The sequence below is a fragment of the Canis aureus genome, chromosome 7 (genome assembly GCF_053574225.1).
Source record: "Canis aureus isolate CA01 chromosome 7, VMU_Caureus_v.1.0, whole genome shotgun sequence".
NCBI lineage: Eukaryota > Metazoa > Chordata > Mammalia > Carnivora > Canidae > Canis > Canis aureus.
In genome coordinates this window covers 6,190,460-6,207,483 of record NC_135617.1, presented here as the reverse complement: position 1 = coordinate 6,207,483, position 17,024 = coordinate 6,190,460, and the positions used below count along the sequence as shown (strand labels likewise).

Below are 17,024 nucleotides of genomic sequence, written 5' to 3'. Positions count from 1 at the left end.
TGTGTCTGCCTCTCTCTCTGTGTGTGTCTCTCACAAAAAAGATTATTTATTTATTCGTGAGAGACACACACAGAGAGAGAGGCAGACACACGCAGAGGGAGAAGCAGGCTCCATTCAGGGAGCCCAACATGGGACTCGACCCCGGGTCGCCAGGACCACACCCTGGGCTGCAGGCGGCACTAAACCGCTGCGCCACCGGGGCTGCCCTAAATAATCTTTTTTTAAAAAAGGAAAGAATGGTTTTGTCTACAAGTAGCAAAATAATCAACCAGTAGCAATGTCAGCAAGCAGGAGTCTATTTGTCTCACAGTAAAAAGCCCAGAGATAGGTACTTGCTGGGATTGGTTCTGCAGTTAAAAAGAGTTGGGGCTGACATCTCCGGTTCTCTTGGCCTTTCCTTCATGGCTCCAGCCTGTCTGTGTTCCAGACCAGATGACGGGGTAGGGGCAAGACCACTGGCATTCTACTCTTGTCTCACTGCCCAGATGGTATCCCATGGCCACTATTGGCTGCAAAGGAGGCTGGGAAATTGAATGTTTTGCTTTTATAGTCTCTGTGGCACGGACAAGAAAGAAAAATGGGGAGGGATCAGGTGTTGGGTGAGCTAACCTACAGAGTCTGCAGAGCTTTCAAATTATATTTTATCAAGCACTGTTTAAATATATAAACAGCTGATAGATACATAATAATAAGTTGTTAGAAAATGTTGATATGAAAATCAGGCATACAGATCTCCACTGTCAATAATTATACATCGTAGTTTTGGCCTTTCATTCTCTGTTGGAACCAGTTCTAGTCTTTGAAGAACCTCTGTGCCTTCAATCAACTGCCTGTATAGGAGGAAAAAAATGGAAAATTTAGTCATAAACTTTCACATTAGCTTCCTTTCCTAAATCGAATCCTATCCTGTTTAGCTAAGGCTATTTCCTATAAATCACATTAACATCAGTCATAAGTATCATAAATAGCTCTAGATGTGTCCACTTTGCCATAATTCCTCCACATCTGTTCTGGGACCCTTTCAATCTGTCTCCTCATTACTGTTAGATCTCTTAAAAATGAAAATCTAAAAAAGAAATTGTAAGTCTGATCTCACCTCCCTGCTTAAAACACTCCAATAATTTCCCATTATTCTTATGATAAAAGACCGAAAGTCTCCATCACGACCTGCCTTGGCTGGCCTCCCCACCCCCCTCCAGTGCTGTCCTGTGGCGCCCTCCCCTGGCTCTCTGCCCCATCTGAACTGACCTGTACCTCAGTATCCCATGTTGGTGGCTTTCTTGCCATAGCTGTCTGTTTTGCTCCTGCCCCCCCAGCCCCCCCCACCCCCGCTTCCCCTTTGCTTCCCCACCTCCTGATCTTCCTTCAGATTTTAGCTCAGTCATCATTCCTCAGGGAAGTTTCCCAGACCCATCCCTGCTTATGTCAAGCTTCCCATTGTCTTTATAGGAATTATCAGGGTTATTTGAACATCTATTTATATGCTTCTTGGATTAATTTCTCCCATGAAGACATCCTTTATGCTTTACTTAGTACTCACTGCCTAACACAGTGCCCGCCCCCATAGTAGGCACTTGATCAAGGTCACTGAATATGTAAATAAAAGCTCAAAGCCATGCTTGTTTGGATCTCTGTAGACATTGCTGGCCATGAGCTGGAACTCCCTGAGTGGAGCTAGACTCATATGATGGTTCTTTCAACTGAAAGAGAGTAACCTGGGCTAGAGAGACAGCCCTAAACATAGGACTGGTACCCTTTGCCAGTGTTTGAGTTGAGGCAGTGGCTGGGGGAAGGTGCAATTTCCATTTCATGAACTTTCACAGGGACATGACAGTGCTAACACTGGTCATGCTCTAGTCATGTCTTTGTCTGCCTCAGACTATCCCAATCAGAAACCATGACACAGAGCCCAACACAAGGTACATTCTGAGGATGAAGAGCAAGAGGTCAATAGACAGATTCACCTCTGACCGAAGAGGATGTAGAGCCTGTTCTTTAGATTGGTTTCACAGATACTGAAGGAGCACCCACTCTGTGCATCTCTCCACTGACAGGTGTTAAAACAGAAGATGCAAGTTTTTACAGTGTGTCAAGGAGGACAAAGAAACAGTATGATTTGGGTAATCAGGAGGTTTCTGACTGAAGCCTTGAACAGGATTTTGGCAGACTAAAGGGAGGCAGATAAGCAAAGGTCCAGAGGCTGTCCTGGGAGCAATGGTAGTCTGGTCCGGCTGCAGTCCAGCTGCCATGGTGAGAATTTCCAAATCTCCATTTCCAGCCTTTGCCCCCCTTGAATACCTCCTGATGGTACTCCAGATTGCCACCTGCCTCACGTGTGTAGGTGTCCTAATCTGAAGCATAACTTGTCCATCCTGAATTCATGAACTTCTGTCCCATATTCTCTGTCTTGGTGAATGGCTTCAACCACCCAACCAGTTCTAAAATCCTAGGAGTTTCTCTAGACCTTCTTCACTGCCCAGTACGGTAGCCACTGGCCACATGTGGGTATTTAAATTTAAAATTTAGTTCCTCCGTTGTACCAGCCATATTTTGAGGGCCCAGTGGCCACATGAGGCTAGCAGCTAACACACTGGATAGCACAGATTGTAGTATATTTGCCTCACTGCAGAAGAGTCTGACATACCACTGCTCGATCCTCTTCCCATGATCTCCCCACCGCCATCTAAATAATCATGAGGTCTTGTTGAATCTACCTTCCAAGTGTCTCTTGAATTTTTCTTTTCCTTGCTTCTCTGTACTGCTGATGCCATGGACCAGGACTTCATTTATGGCACTACTATCATCCCTTCTTAACTGGCCTTTCCAATTTCATTTTCATCCTTTGCCAATTAATTAGTTACTTTTGCTTCAAAGAATTTTTTCAAAATGAGAACCTGGTCATGTTGTTTCCAGTTAGTTCCTTCGTGGCCTCCCATCCCCTTTGGGTGGGAGTACCTACTTAGCAGCATGACACCTATAGACCTTTGGAATCTGGGCCTTGACCATCTCCTTTTCTCCATCCTCCTGTCTCTCCATTCACCTCCGGGGTACTAAGCTCTAGCCAGACCAAATGACTTGTAATTAAGAGGCTCTCCTTATTCCTTAAAGCCCCTCTGCAAAGGCTCTTCACTCTTCCTAAAATTTGATTTTACTCATTTTGATTTCAGTTTTCTCTGGCTAAATTTTACTTGAATTTCAATACTCACCTCACCTTCTCATGAAGCTTTCTATGACCCTTTCCCCGTATGGAAGTCCCTCATAATGAAATTAATTCCCCCCACACCAGTGTCCCCAACACATACCTCTTCTACCTATGCATGTGTGAATGGAGAGCTTACAGGCTTGTGTTTTGATATTTCCCTGCAAAACTGCTGGGCAAAACTATGGGTTGATACAGTCTCCCTTGAAAGGCAAAAGGCATTTCTAGTGTCATCCATCTGTAGGGGTGAGTTCATATATGAGAAACTAGGGCTCAAAAGGAGGATCTGTCTCTCTGTGGACCTTGCTAAACAGGTCTGGGATTCCAGAAGCTTGGATAAACGGGATGCTCTGAGATGATAGGAAGAGACAGCATTAACACAGAGGCAGCCCTACAGTGGGGAAGGATGGTACCCCTGAAAAAGTTAGACTTTGTCAAAGTATCTGCTTGCCTTTTGTGGTACTGCCTTTCAGCTTATCCCTAGTGTTTCTTTAAGGTCTTGTTTAAATACTTCAGCCCAGACTCAGCTCTGATTTGGAGATTTAAAGGATCAGTTGATATCATACTTGGGCTAGAACAATAAAAGAGGTACAATGAAATTGAGTGAGCAAGATTCCCCTGGAGGAAGATAAATCACATAGAAAATAATAATCATTAGAAGGAGACCACATCCTCCACTCCACTGCTATCCTCTAGGGATCTGTGTTTGCTTTTACTAGAGGAGTTGGATGGTGTCTTCCCTCTCTCTCCTGTATCCCCAGTGTACTCTCTACAGAACTGGCATAGCCTATGTCTCACGGGCTTACAGTTGTTGGTTTCTAATATACTATAAGCTCCCTAAATAGGGCAGAAGTTGTGCCTATTCACTCTTTCCCCAGGACTGAGTGCCATGACTAGCATACACTAGGTGCTTAACAAAATACTGGTTCAATGAATGAGTCAGGAGGTTAACAGACGTGAAAGCTGGAAAAGATGTGGGGCCAGACAGTAAAGGCCCTGAGTGCCACTGTAGATTTGAGGCTATATGCATCTGGGGGTGGAGGTGGTGAAGAAGGAGGCATTAAACATTTTAAGTAGTCATGTTTGTGTCTGAGAAAGGTACCTTTTGGAAGATATGAAGGATCACCAATCATGTGGTTAAGATGACAGGAAGATACTTAAATGATCCAAGAAATTGTGTGTTATTTGGATCTTAAAATAATTGAAGAATGCATTTTCAAAATCAAAATACGGTTTATTAGGATCAGGGAAAATAGAAGACAACACATCATTTTAGGTTATGCATCTATTAATATAAAATTGTCTTTTTAAAGAAATTTCCTTTGGATGAAAATACACTTTCTGCTTTTTCAGTCTAGAAATATCACTTGCATTATACTGTAGGGATAATTGGAGTTTAAATTAAAACTACTGTGAAATTTCTTCATGGGATGAAGTAATTATCCCAGTGGAGTGGCTGGAATAATCTAATACTTATTTAGAAAAAAGAAAAATTCTAACACTGCATCATTTCAAGGAAGGCCAAGTAAGCTTCAACTCATATTCACTTCACTATTCAAACACAGGCATAAACACTGGAGTGATAAAGGGTACATTCATCTTCTATTTTAGGTCCACATGCCTATAAGCAATTTTCTAATAATAATTTAATAATTATTACCTGAGTTATTTCCACATTTTAAATTGTTCAGTTAAAAAAGTTACTTGGAATTTGAATAGTTTTCATATATCTTTTCACATTGTTAATAGGTACTTAATGGCTTCACCTCACTTATGCATTTAAATATATCTCTGTGATGAAGCACTACAGTATTGTTCATAGTAAGTAAGAAAGACAATATCCTCAAAAAAAAAAAGAATGACAATATCCTTGAGGCTGAAGATAGAAGGATGGATGGATGGATGGATAATCAAAACATTACAATGTCTGTGCCTTAATGCTTTATGTGTTTTTTATAAATAGCAAGCTTCTTATGAAATATTTGTTCTAAACGTTTGTCTGTATTTGTATTATTTTTGCTTTAAAATTCTATCTTCAGTTACTCATAAACTATGTACCAAATCTTTTTGAACTACATTTTTAAAAAAGATTTTATTATTTTAGAGCGTGAGAGCAGAGAAAGAGGGACAAGCAGACTCCACGGTGAGTGTGGAGCCCCACTTGGGGCTCAATCCCACAACCCTGAGATCATGAACTGAGCCAAAATCAAGAGTCAGGCACTTAACCAACTGAGCCACCCAGGTGCCCCAAACCACATTTACGTATATAAGCATTATATATAGACAAACTTACAATGCACATACCCAAAAGCCACATATTTTTTATCTAGATAGGGCGTTGGTTGCAGTGTGATGTAGAATTGTGACCCGTTGCTGTGACGGCCTTTGTTGGCCATTCCAAGAACTCCCCTTTTATTATGAGGAATTGAAAAGTTTTCATCTAGAAGAGACAGTAAATAGTAGGTCATTAAGATATTTCTAAATTGTATTGTTTCATGTTTCACTCAACTGGACTGTTAGAAAAGATAAGCTATAAGGTCTTAATTAGAACTATTTTGAACATTTGTCTACCTTTAGTTTATCATTACCTAAAAACAAGTGTGCTAAGGAAATTAACAATGTAAAAGGAAGTACATTAATAATGTCAAAGGAAAAAAAAAAGAAAAAAAAATAATGTCAAAGGAAGGACACTGCTAAGAAAGATCAGCACGTTTTCTTGTGCTGTTTTGTCACTAGTATTTCATTCAAACTACCGATGTGATCATTAGAAATACCCTCTTTGAGAGGGCTTTTGGATTTGACCCTTCCCCTCACAGCATCTCATACAGACCTCTGTGGTAGTCCATAGCACTGTGCCACTGTTTACATGGCTTTTCTTCTCTCGTGTGTGCAGGCAGGGACCCTGTCTCAGTCTAGCTTTATTCCTGGGGCCTCATAGCACATTAACTGGCTATATGGCCTTAAATATTGGTGACGAAAGGAAAGGAATTCATGCTTAGTTTTACTAGTCTTTAAATAAATGTTCATCTTAAACCTTATATAGATTGACCAAGATTTTGTGGAAAGTTGATTTTTTTTTCTTTTCTAGTGTAAGGGTAACAGAGAATTGTATGGTGGTGAATTAGGCTACGGTTTTCAGGAAGTGCTGTTTCTAGCATGAGGTAAGATTTACTTCCAAATTCAAAAACACAGAAGGAAGAGGTGGAAGAGGAGTCCACTAAAGTTTTCATTCAATAACTATATAAAATTCTGGAAATAATTGAAAGATATGAACATTAACTGTTAAGATTTAAGATTTATTTGAGCGAGAGAACATGAGAGAGTGCAAGCAGAGGGAACAGCAGAGGGAGAGGGAGAAGCAGACTCCCTACAGAACAGGGAGCCCAACCGGGGGCCCCATCCCAGGACCCCAAGATCATGACTTGAGCTGAAGGCAGATGCTTAACAGACTGAGCCACCCAGGGGCCCCTCATTGTGGTTTTGATTTGCATTTCCCCGATGATAAGTGATATTGAGCATCTTTTCATGTGTTTTCATGTGTTTGTGAGCCATCTGGATGGAAAAGTCTCTATTTATGTTTTCTACTCATTTCCTAACTAGATTGTTTCCTGGGTGTTGAGTTTAGTTGGTAAATGCAGTTGCTAAGTATTCTAAGTTTCAGAGCTAAACCAACTAAGTAATTAAGCCATATCTGTAGTAGTTACTTTTTGCTTGTTAAATTACAAACTGAGTATAAACCTCTGAAATCTTATGGAATGCAAATAAGGCATATAGACCCATTTTTATATAAACGAGTCTATAAAAAAATGAGTTTATATAATTACATTGATGCTCCATATTCATTTCAGGGGAATTAAGAAATAATCCATTAATGTTACTGAAAATTGCATGGCATAGAAGTCTGCCCAAAGCAAAGGTTCAGAGCTTTAACAAAATCGTATTTGTCGTTGTTCTTAGATAATATGATAAATTTAAATTCTGTAAGCAATAGGAAAGAAAACTTTCAAAGCTTAATTAACTTTTAAAGTTAATATGTAGGTATTGGCAGCCCCTGACTTATAAAGTGTGTTTACCTAAAAAAATGTGTAAAAATTAAATAACTCTGTGAATGATCATTTTAACAGAATGTTGCTGTGGAACTTAAGGACCTGAGGCTTGTTGCTTCAAGACTGGCAGTGACGGCAGAGCAGAGGGGAATTGAATGTGCCACACCAGGTAAAGCCCTTGGGTAAAAGTCCACCTGTTCCTGCTCCTGGAAGGCATCCCTCTGGGGGGGGAGGGGGGCTTTGCTGTGAATAACAAGCTGTGGTGACCTTTCCCATATAAACTCAGCATGAGCTGCAGCTACGACTGGGCTGTAGGAAACTCCTTCATAGCTCACTTGGGGAATGGAGTGGACCTCCAGCCATGCTGGAACATATTACTCACTTAAAGACGGGAACCAGTGCCATAATAGTGTTCTAAATAAAGTTCCGAGAGAAGCTTTTCTGAAAAGTAGATATCCAAATAATATTTTTACATTAATAGAGAAAATTTCTTTCACAAGTAAGATGGAGAGTGAAGATCCTAGGTTTAATTCAATATTTGTTCATTTGACGAATATGTTTTGAACACCTAGTGTATTCTGAGTGCTAAATACAGAGCTTAAGACTTTTCCATTATATAACAAAAGTGTACATTTAATGGGCTCACAATTTTTTTAGGACAGGGAAAAAAACTAATCCAGAAGTCTACTAACCCTCTCCACAGCCCCCCACCACTTTGTCTGTGAATGGGATAATTAACTATTCTAGACTATTTTAACTCTATCAGCAGCCCTGAATGGAAAGGAAAAATTTTGACAACCGACAGAAAAATGTTTTGAAGTAGGAAGAACAAAAAACATATTTTTATTGCTTGGCAAAAATTTAAAAAATTTTAAAATTTGGGTGCTGGCTAAACTAGCATAGCGTAATTAGTAATAATTTTATTTTTAGGTCATGTTAATTGAGGCATGGAAGGAAGTTTAAAAGCTTATGGTAGGAGCTCAGAACTCTCTCATTACATTGTCAGTGACTCAGGAATTCCTGCCTCTGCCACTTACCATAAGATACGGAAGATACGAAATTGTAGTTACTGCTCTCTGGTTAAAACTGGCATCATTTATAACATACATTACGGGTAAAATGTAACTATTTGACATAAATATCCGAATTTATGTGCTGAAGAAAAGTAGTTTCTGAATTTGTTTAAAATAGAGCTCATTCTGGTGCTTATAAAGGAAGCAACTACAAGTCTGGGAAAACTGCAATGCATTCTCTCTGGTAAAAGTATAATCAAACAGTTTAGGACACTTCCATATAATCTGACCTGATTCCTGCAATATCAATTTTGTAAACCAACTGTTCTATTTTTACTGTCATATTTAAATAACAGCTATTTACTATTTATTATTATATAAAAGTACCTGAAAGTGTACTACTTAGCATATTTTAATTGTTGCTTTAATGAAACATTTATATGTAAACATGTTGACTGTGTGTGTGACATGAGGAATGAATAGCCAGTATTCATGAACACTTGAGTGGATAAATACTTAGGGTGTATTTATAATATTGAACGCTAGTGACAATGTGAGAATTCCAGCCATAGACAACATGAATGAATTTCATAGGCAGTGATGAACAAAAGAAGCATGACACACAATGCTTACAGTAGGATTCCATCTGCATAAAATTCAAAAATAGGCAAAATTTATATTGTTTAGGGACATATACATGGGTGGTAAAACTATCAAGAAAAGCAAGGAAAAAAGTCGGGCTAGTGGTTACCTCTGAAGGAGTTATTGCTGAGGATGGACAAATAGAGTGCTTCTGGCATGCTGACAGTTTTTCTTTCTTGACTGAAAGGATAGTAATATGGGGGTTTGCATTATAATTATGTTTTAATTGTACATATGCACTTTCCATATATAAGTCTCACAATTAAAAAAAATAGCCCTTAAATGGCTACCCAGACCATACTATCTTCAGTTATTTAGTACTGACAGTACATCAGGCTCTGTGCCTTTTATTAATGAATGCTTTCATTTAAAGTCAAGGAGATTTAAGAATTAGACAGATGGATACTAAGTGCTATATTTGTCAATTAGGACACAAGCTAATATTAAGAAACTTGTTTCTTAATATAACAAGGATAATACAGTATTTTAAAATACATTCCTTTTTTCTTTTGCTTTTTGTATAAATGACATTTTCTCTAGTCAGCCCAAACCACCTAGTCGCCAATCCTCAGCCAGTGGGAAGAATTAAGGGTATTATGCAAGGAGGAAAAAAGGGCTAATATTCAGTTTCTAACATTCAGCATAGGATGTGGGAAGACAATTTAAAAAGTGGTTCAAAACAGCAAAATGGGAGGGCACTTGACGGGATGAGCACTGGGTGTTATACTGTATGTTGGCAAATCGAACTTCAATTAAAAAATATATATATGTGTGTGTGTATATATATATATAAATGGCAAAATAGACTTTCTTCAAGTTAAAAAAAGATTAACCAATTTATAAAACAATCATCAATTAAATTATTACATTCTTTTAAATTTACTGGGCTCAGCTTAATAAAAATGACTTTTGTGGTTGTAGTTGTTTTTGGCAAGGAAGGCCCAAGTTTCAATTCTGCAGCTCTTGGTCATAGGGCTCAATGAGAGAGACGTGAAGGAAGGACCGCCTGACCGATGTATACACCTCCACGGTGACAGGGGGCCGGCGGCGGGGGCGGTGTGAAAGACGGAGGACAACTCCTTTGCTGTTCCAAGCAGTCACTCATCTCTCCTTTGGGGCATCTCTCCTTTTCATTTGATGGGTTACTGAATTTCTAATTCTGTAGGTGCAGACATCCTGAGTAATGGAGGCTTCCCTAAACACACTGGGCCAGGCACCAGAGGACAGTCACCTCCATTCAGAGACTAACTCTCCCCAAGAGTGTAAAGATAGGAGTGAGAGATAATCACCCGAAGTGCAGGGCTGTCCAGGGGGCAGGTATGTCTCCTGCTGGGCAGAAGCCCAAGTTGTCTGAGACTGTGCCTCCAGACAGGAGTCCTGACAGTGGCCATGGGGTGGACAGGTGGGATAGATTCTCATCAGGGATAAAGCCTATCAGGAAAGCATTCAGGAACATCCCTTCCCCATCTGTATGTTTTATTTTAAGACCCAGCCAAAGTTGCTCTGGGCCACTGCCCCCAACTCTCCCAGGCAGCTGTTGGTTTTTTTCCCACAGTGTTCAGTTTTTCCTCTGCAACTGCCACTGGCCCTGTGCCTGTAACTAATCTGTTTAAATATCTGTCTGCACCAGACCTAAAATCCTTGAGGCCGGAAGCTTGGTCACATCATCTTTGTTTCCTGAGATCCTAGCCCCATGTAGGCACCTAAGAGTTGCATGTTTTATTAATGAATGAATAAATAAATGGTGTCACTTGCATGGTTTCACTGGATAAAGCTGGCTCTACATGCATGTAGAAGGAAATTGGCTTTTCCTTTTCCCTTCACTTTGGTATTGGTTCAATATTACTTTTTTAAAAATCTTTTCTTTGCATTAAAAAAAAGACACAAAAGCCACAGAAAACTAATGTATAGGGCAGCCTGGGTGGCTTAGCGTTTTAGTACCACCTTCAGCCCATTGTGTGGTCCTGGGAGACCTGGGATCAAGTCCCAAGTCAGGCTCCTTGCATGGAGCCTGCTTCTCCCTCTGCCACTGTGTCTCTGCCTCTGTGTGTGTGTGTCTCTCATGAATAAATAATTTTTTTTTTTTAAAGAAAACTAATATATAGTTAAAGTTATTATTAGTTACTATAAGGGAAGCACCCTTTCCATCCCTACTCAGGCTAGCTTTCCCCAAAGTGCCTTGTCTGGTTCAAAAATAACAACTCCTCTGATTTTTAAATGCTCTCATATTTAGTGTTTCCTTATACAGTTGACCTTAGAACAGCACTGCTTTGATCTGAGGGGAGTGGGGGTCCCCACTTCATAATATGGAGGTTTCTCAATAAGTACAGTATAAAACTATAAATGTATTTTCTCTTATGATTTTAACATTTTCTTTAGCTTATTTCATTGTGAGACTATGGTAATATAATACACACAACATGCAAAATACGTGTTGATCAACTGTTTATGTTTTTGATAAGCCTTCAGGTCAACCATGTTAATAGTCCATAAAATATTAGTAGCTACTAAGTAATATAGTTTAGTCTATGCCATTTTAAAAGACTTGTTAGGCCTTTTTAAGTCTTACTCTTCAAGTTCTGCCTCTGGCCCTTGACTTACTTTTATCTGATTATAAACCTAAGCTATTTCACCTCTAGAATTTCTCCCAGTCAGAAGTTTGCTGATTGCACCTGCATGGGACACTTCGGCATGGTTCTCTATTCTCTGTCCTTTTGCCTCTAATACCTGTGTTGAAAAGGCAAATGAGTTTCAACTTGATTGACAAGTTAGGGAACAACCAAGCATCATGAATCTCACCTGAGTTTATGTGCAATTTCTAGGAGAAACACCAGGTAAGTATAGAAACCCTGCCGAACCTTGCGAACTACATAGGAACGTGCACACCCCTCCGACATCGGCCACAGGGCACCGCACTGTGAGCTGCGTCCACCCATGTCTGATGTTACAACTTGCCTCCGATTTCAGAGAACCCGCCTTCCACCACTTCACAGTCATTCACTAGCCGCAGCTCTTTCCACACCACCTCCACAAACGTCAGGGAGCTTTCAAGGTAGAGTGCCGTATCTATTATAGTATTTATGTGTTTCTTGACCATAAAGTATATGTTAAACTATTACTGTTGCATCAGGTTACTCCTTATTTTAATGTGTCACTAAGAAAGGGTTTTGGTACCTCGCTTTTGTCATAAGTCCTGTAGCTTTTATTGCAGGATTTTGCACAGTGCAGAGATCTTTAAGACCATATTACATCAGAACTGGTTGTATTTCCTTCAGATTGGCAGCTGGGCCCAGAGGCCTAATCAGACTCATGTTCTGTCCCTTAGGTGATGCATTCTTTCCACAGAAGGCTCATAATGTCTGGTTGTGTCTGTTTTTGTGAAGTTAGCAGATACTAGATCCATTATTTCACTGGGGGCAGCAAAGTGGTGCTATTTTAACTTTGTTATTTCCTTCTCATTTATCTATTGGATACTTTTATAACTAGCAATTTTCTCTTATCTATAGTACAGTTCATATAGGAAAAAAAATCTTATCAGTTTTTAAGATAATTTATTTCCCATCATTCCCCCAAAGACAAGCTATTAGACTTTATTTTATAATATGTCATTAGGAACTCATGGATTGAAAACATTTGTTGGGTTTCAATTATTTGTGGTTACTATTCTTTTTGAAGTTCAAATCTTTGGCCAGTGAGAGCCCCTTCAAATTGTCTCCCAAGGCCTTTGATATGACCCTGGTAAATCTTTTTTTTTGTTTTTTGTTTTTTTTTTTAAGATTTTATTTATTTATTCATGAGATAGAGAGAGAGGGAGCCAGAGGCAGGACTCAATCCCAGGACCCTGGGATCAGGACCTGAGCTGAAGGCAGATACTCAATCACTGAGCCACCCAGGCATCCCAACCCTGGTAAATCTTTAATAGCTTTCTTGCTATCTGGTAATAGCATGACTGAACATGAAGTTCCAGGCTCATTTTGTAATTTCCTGTCCCGGAACTGAAATCTGCCATTTCTCCCAGGAGCCCTGGTATCTTTAAATGAGAAATGAGATTTCAGAACAACAATCTTAACGCTAGGAGTGTGTGATGCCACTAGGTTGGTTGTTGTAGACCAAATCAGTGGATAGAGCTATATATGTAGGTATGATACTTTGTGAGTTTAAACTGATATATCCAATACAGGATATTTTACTTATTAGCCTCTGTCATATTTCATTTGTATCTCCCTTCTTTCTGCATTGAAAATCATGATTCTCAAGGACACATAAAATGAATTTAGAATATCCTATAATTACTAACTTTTTCCATATTACATATACAACAGTCTCAAAATAACAATATTAGTACTATCACTACTGAAAATAGTTAAAAGTTTTTGCATATATTCTCCCTATTTTCTTCCAGTTTTAAAGAGGCAGGCTAAAGACAGAGTCATTACATATCATACTCTCACACTTTATCCCTCGTTAAATTTTAGTTTCGCAAGTCATTCTGTGATTACTGCTTATCACCAGTCCTTATGTCAAGGTCTCTCTCATAATTTGTGTGAAATTCCTCAGGATCAAGAAGGGCCTGTGGCAACATTATTCCCTAAAGTTTTCCATATTGAAAAGTCTGTGTGCCCCTCATAATTCTGATTGAGTTTGGCTGAATATAAAAATTCTTAGCTCATGGGTAGCCCGGGTGGCTCAGCGGTTTGGTACTGCCTTCAGCCCAGGGTGTGTTCCTAGAGACTTGGGATCCCTGCATGGAGCTTGCTTCTCCCTCTGCCTGTGTCTCTGCTTCTCTCTCTCTCTCTCTCTCTCTCTCTCTCTGCCTCTTATGACTAAATAAATAAAATCTTTAAAAAATATATGTATTCTTAGCTCACAAACAAAAAAAATTATTAGCTCACGTTTCCTTTCCTTGAGCATCTTAAATGTATTACTCCATCTTCTTGTGGCATGATAATATGATGTCAGAGAATACGATGATAACCTACTTTTCTTTCCCTTATAAATCACTTGTTCTTTTTGCCTACTGGCCAAAGAAATTTTACTTTTTCTTAACTGTCCAATAATGCTGCTAAAATATGTCTTAGTGTTGGTTGCCCTGGTTTAATCTTATCAAATGGCATTTTTCTCTTTCAATAAGTGTAAGGTTTTTATACATATATTTTTACTTGAGATATAAATATATGATAATACGCATTTATTGTAAATGTTCAGTTTGATGCATTTTGACAATTGTGTGTAGCTGTGTAACCACCATGAAAAACAAAACTAGAACATCAAGTACTTTTTATTTTATTTTATTTTTAAAATATTTTATTTATTTATTCATGAGAGACACCAAGAGAGAGTGAGGCAGAGACACAGGCAGAGGGAGAAGCAGGCTCCATGCAGGGAGCCCGACTTGGGACTCAATCCTGGGTCTCTAGGATCACACCCTGGGCTGAAGGCAGGCGCTAAACCACTGAGCCAATGGGGCTGCCCCATCAAGTCCTTTTTAAATTCAGGACAGTGTTTTCACTCTTAGTTCTTAGTATTTGTTTCATTCCCTTGCATTCATTTAATCCTTTGGACACCTGTCCATATGTTGGATCTTCTCTTTCTGGCTATTTGTCACTTTCTTATAAATCCTTTTTAACTTTCTTCATTTCTTCGTGGTTTAAAAAAAATTCCCTCCTTCCACCTTTGACTTATTTTAAGACTTACATATCTGTCATGTTTATTTGACCCATGTTCCTTCTAATTTATTTCTGAAGTGTTCTTTTACTGCTAATTCTTCCCTAGTTCTGTAACCACAAGTCTGTTTTTCTAATTCTGATTTATGAGTTCTTTCCTGTCTTATATTTTCAATGGCTTCTGGCTCAATCTGAGATTTGTACAGTTTTAATCTGTTTTGTGAGCATGTCTTTCTAGTGTACTTTCATTATCTGTAGTGATGTTACTCTGCTCCTTACTCTCTTTTACTACATCTGATAACCATGAAACTTTTTGTGGCCTGTTTTTATGTAAAATTAGTTTTCCTAGATGTTTAGAAGGGTGTGTGGCTTTAGAAGGGAGATAGCTTTTCTGATTTCAGAAGGCTCCCTCTTGTGCTGTTTTCATGTAGTGTTCAACAACGTGGCAACTTGCTTTCTGAGATTTCTTGGGTCTGTCCTCATTCCTTCTTTGTCACCGTTGCCTTATATTCTGCATAACTTTGAATCCATTCACAGTAACACCTCCTCATTGTGGACCTGTCCTGGAAACCCTTTCAGATCAATTTTAAGAGTCCAGAGAGGTTAGGCTGCTCTGGCTTCTCAAACCGTACTAGGGAGCCCTTGCACTCACCCACTGTTGGCCATTTTGGGGTGCTATTCTCAAGGCCATCAGATGTGCTGCTTTCTCCCACACAGATGCTGACACCATGCAGATTTCATGGCTGTAGGTAGTTTGTCCTCATCTGTTTGTATTGAGAATTCATTTAGATACCTTGTCACCTAGTTTTGTTGTAAATGTTATCCATGGGTTTTTAGTTTTTCTATCTACTTGTATGATCTGTTTTCATATTGGAATTTCAAAAAATTCAAAAACTAGGCCATCACCACTACCCCATCTTCCCAGGATCCCCAATACCAGTCTTAATGGGATGATTATCAAAGTACTAAATTCTGGGTACGAGCATGGCAAATTACAAGCCTTAAAAATACAAATACAAATTATGCTAAACATCATCTTATTTGGAGTTATGAATTGTCCAGTCTTGACAGATTTGAATTACCAGCTGATATGTGACTGACAGAATGTAAAGTACATACCTTCAAATGTTGGTCCATAAATCGACTCTCCGTCATCTCCTTTTCCATATGCTATATCTGAGAAAGAACAATAAACAAACATTAGAATTTTGTTTAGAGACTAAAAAAGGGTAGAGTAATGGTCAGGGGGAAAAGCTTTAAATTATGATTCCACTTATACCTAAGATACATAATTGTTTAATATCTAAACCATTAAGATATTGCTATAATGATTTCACTTGTATTTTGTAAGCACTTTAACATTCATGATCCCATTTTTCCCCCGATCATAACTCTTTGAAGTAGGCTAAATTATAGTGCCAAACCTTTGAAATGATGAAGTATTATGTTATAATTGTGATCACAATTTAAAGGAAGCATGTTCATATAAATCCTGCTTGCTTCACAAATTATCCCATAGTCCACCTTGCTTTTTGGGAAAATGGAAAGATCAAACTGAGAGAATGAAATAGGAACGTGAGGTCTTTTTAGAGAAGGAATAAAAATAGATGCACTAAAAAGAATAAACGTCCAAATTTTCATTCCTTGGAACCCTAGAGAGATAATTCATTTATTTAGCCAGTATTTTGGAAAGGAAGTTCCTTTAAAATGTCAGAAGGCGGTTGTTGTTGTTTTTTTTTAAGTATTTGTCATGTCCTATTTTGCATTATATGCCTTATAAAAATATTCAGGCTCAGGCAGTGCTCCTACTGTAAACATCCTCCATGCACAAGTTGCTTTTTCTCTATCTACAGCCAAAAGGGAAATAGCGGACTCCAGTGGAAATAAGGGTCTTAAGCTCTGCACCCCCAGCCTCCCCATCAGCACCTCTTTACTTCTTCCCCTCTCATTCACCCTCCTCCAGTACAGTGTACAATACATCTCTGTTGAAAGGCTGTGCCTTTTTAACGCAGTGTGAGTGATTTACCTGTAATAAAAGCACACTGTTTTAAAGAAATCATATGCAACAGCAAGCATGTGGAGAGAATTTATTCAGGACTGGCAAGTAGCATTTAAATTCCATTCACAAACTGGTTCAGAAGTTAATCATTAAGCCTGCAGTCTTCAACCCTACTCCACCTGATATCCCCCTGGGCCCTCAGCATCTCTCAGGAGCATACTGCAGGGGCTGAAGGCTAAATCCAGCAATGGGGAAGTCGAAGGTCCTCCAGCACCAATTCCTTAAGATCCTAGAGTTTGCTTTGCTCAGACAAATCTGCCTGTGGTTTGCAACTTCTACTGACTAACTCACTTCAGTGTTCGTGACACTCCTTTGCCCTGTCTCTCCAACACCCACCATTCCTCTTGCCGTTTGCTTCACATCTCCCAGGTAAATATTTTATATTGACACCATTTCCATCAG

The 17,024-nt window shown here is 39.1% G+C and overlaps 1 protein-coding gene and 1 long non-coding RNA gene across 25 annotated transcripts in view; one reads left to right on the top strand and one right to left on the bottom strand.

Annotated features, from left to right (window-relative positions):
* LOC144317013 (uncharacterized) overlaps nucleotides 1-17,024 on the top strand; it is a 36,823-nt gene that overhangs the window by 5,457 nt on the left and 14,342 nt on the right. For 3 of the 12 annotated variants that reach the window (XR_013382870.1, XR_013382868.1, XR_013382869.1), the window contains 3 exons: nucleotides 6,288-6,360; nucleotides 7,324-7,414; nucleotides 9,822-10,983. This is a non-coding gene — a long non-coding RNA (uncharacterized LOC144317013). Of the gene's footprint in view, nucleotides 1-5,303; nucleotides 5,343-6,287; nucleotides 6,361-7,323; nucleotides 7,415-8,175; nucleotides 8,657-9,821; nucleotides 10,984-11,867; nucleotides 11,953-17,024 lie in introns of those variants that run through there. The other 9 variants (XR_013382867.1, XR_013382866.1, XR_013382872.1 and 6 more) reach the window with 7 other exon arrangements.
* PPIL6 (peptidylprolyl isomerase like 6) overlaps nucleotides 624-17,024 on the bottom strand; it is a 30,927-nt gene continuing 14,526 nt past the window's right edge. For 2 of the 13 annotated variants that reach the window (XM_077902838.1, XM_077902828.1), the window contains 3 exons: nucleotides 15,683-15,739; nucleotides 5,504-5,639; nucleotides 624-830 (listed from right to left, as the gene is read on the bottom strand). In XM_077902838.1, coding sequence (XP_077758964.1) covers nucleotides 719-830; nucleotides 5,504-5,639; nucleotides 15,683-15,739 — 305 coding nt within the window. In that variant the 3' untranslated portion in view covers nucleotides 624-718. Of the gene's footprint in view, nucleotides 831-3,650; nucleotides 3,771-5,492; nucleotides 5,640-9,009; nucleotides 9,081-11,533; nucleotides 11,628-12,107; nucleotides 12,311-14,299; nucleotides 15,328-15,682; nucleotides 15,740-17,024 lie in introns of those variants that run through there. The other 11 variants (XM_077902831.1, XM_077902830.1, XM_077902829.1 and 8 more) reach the window with 11 other exon arrangements.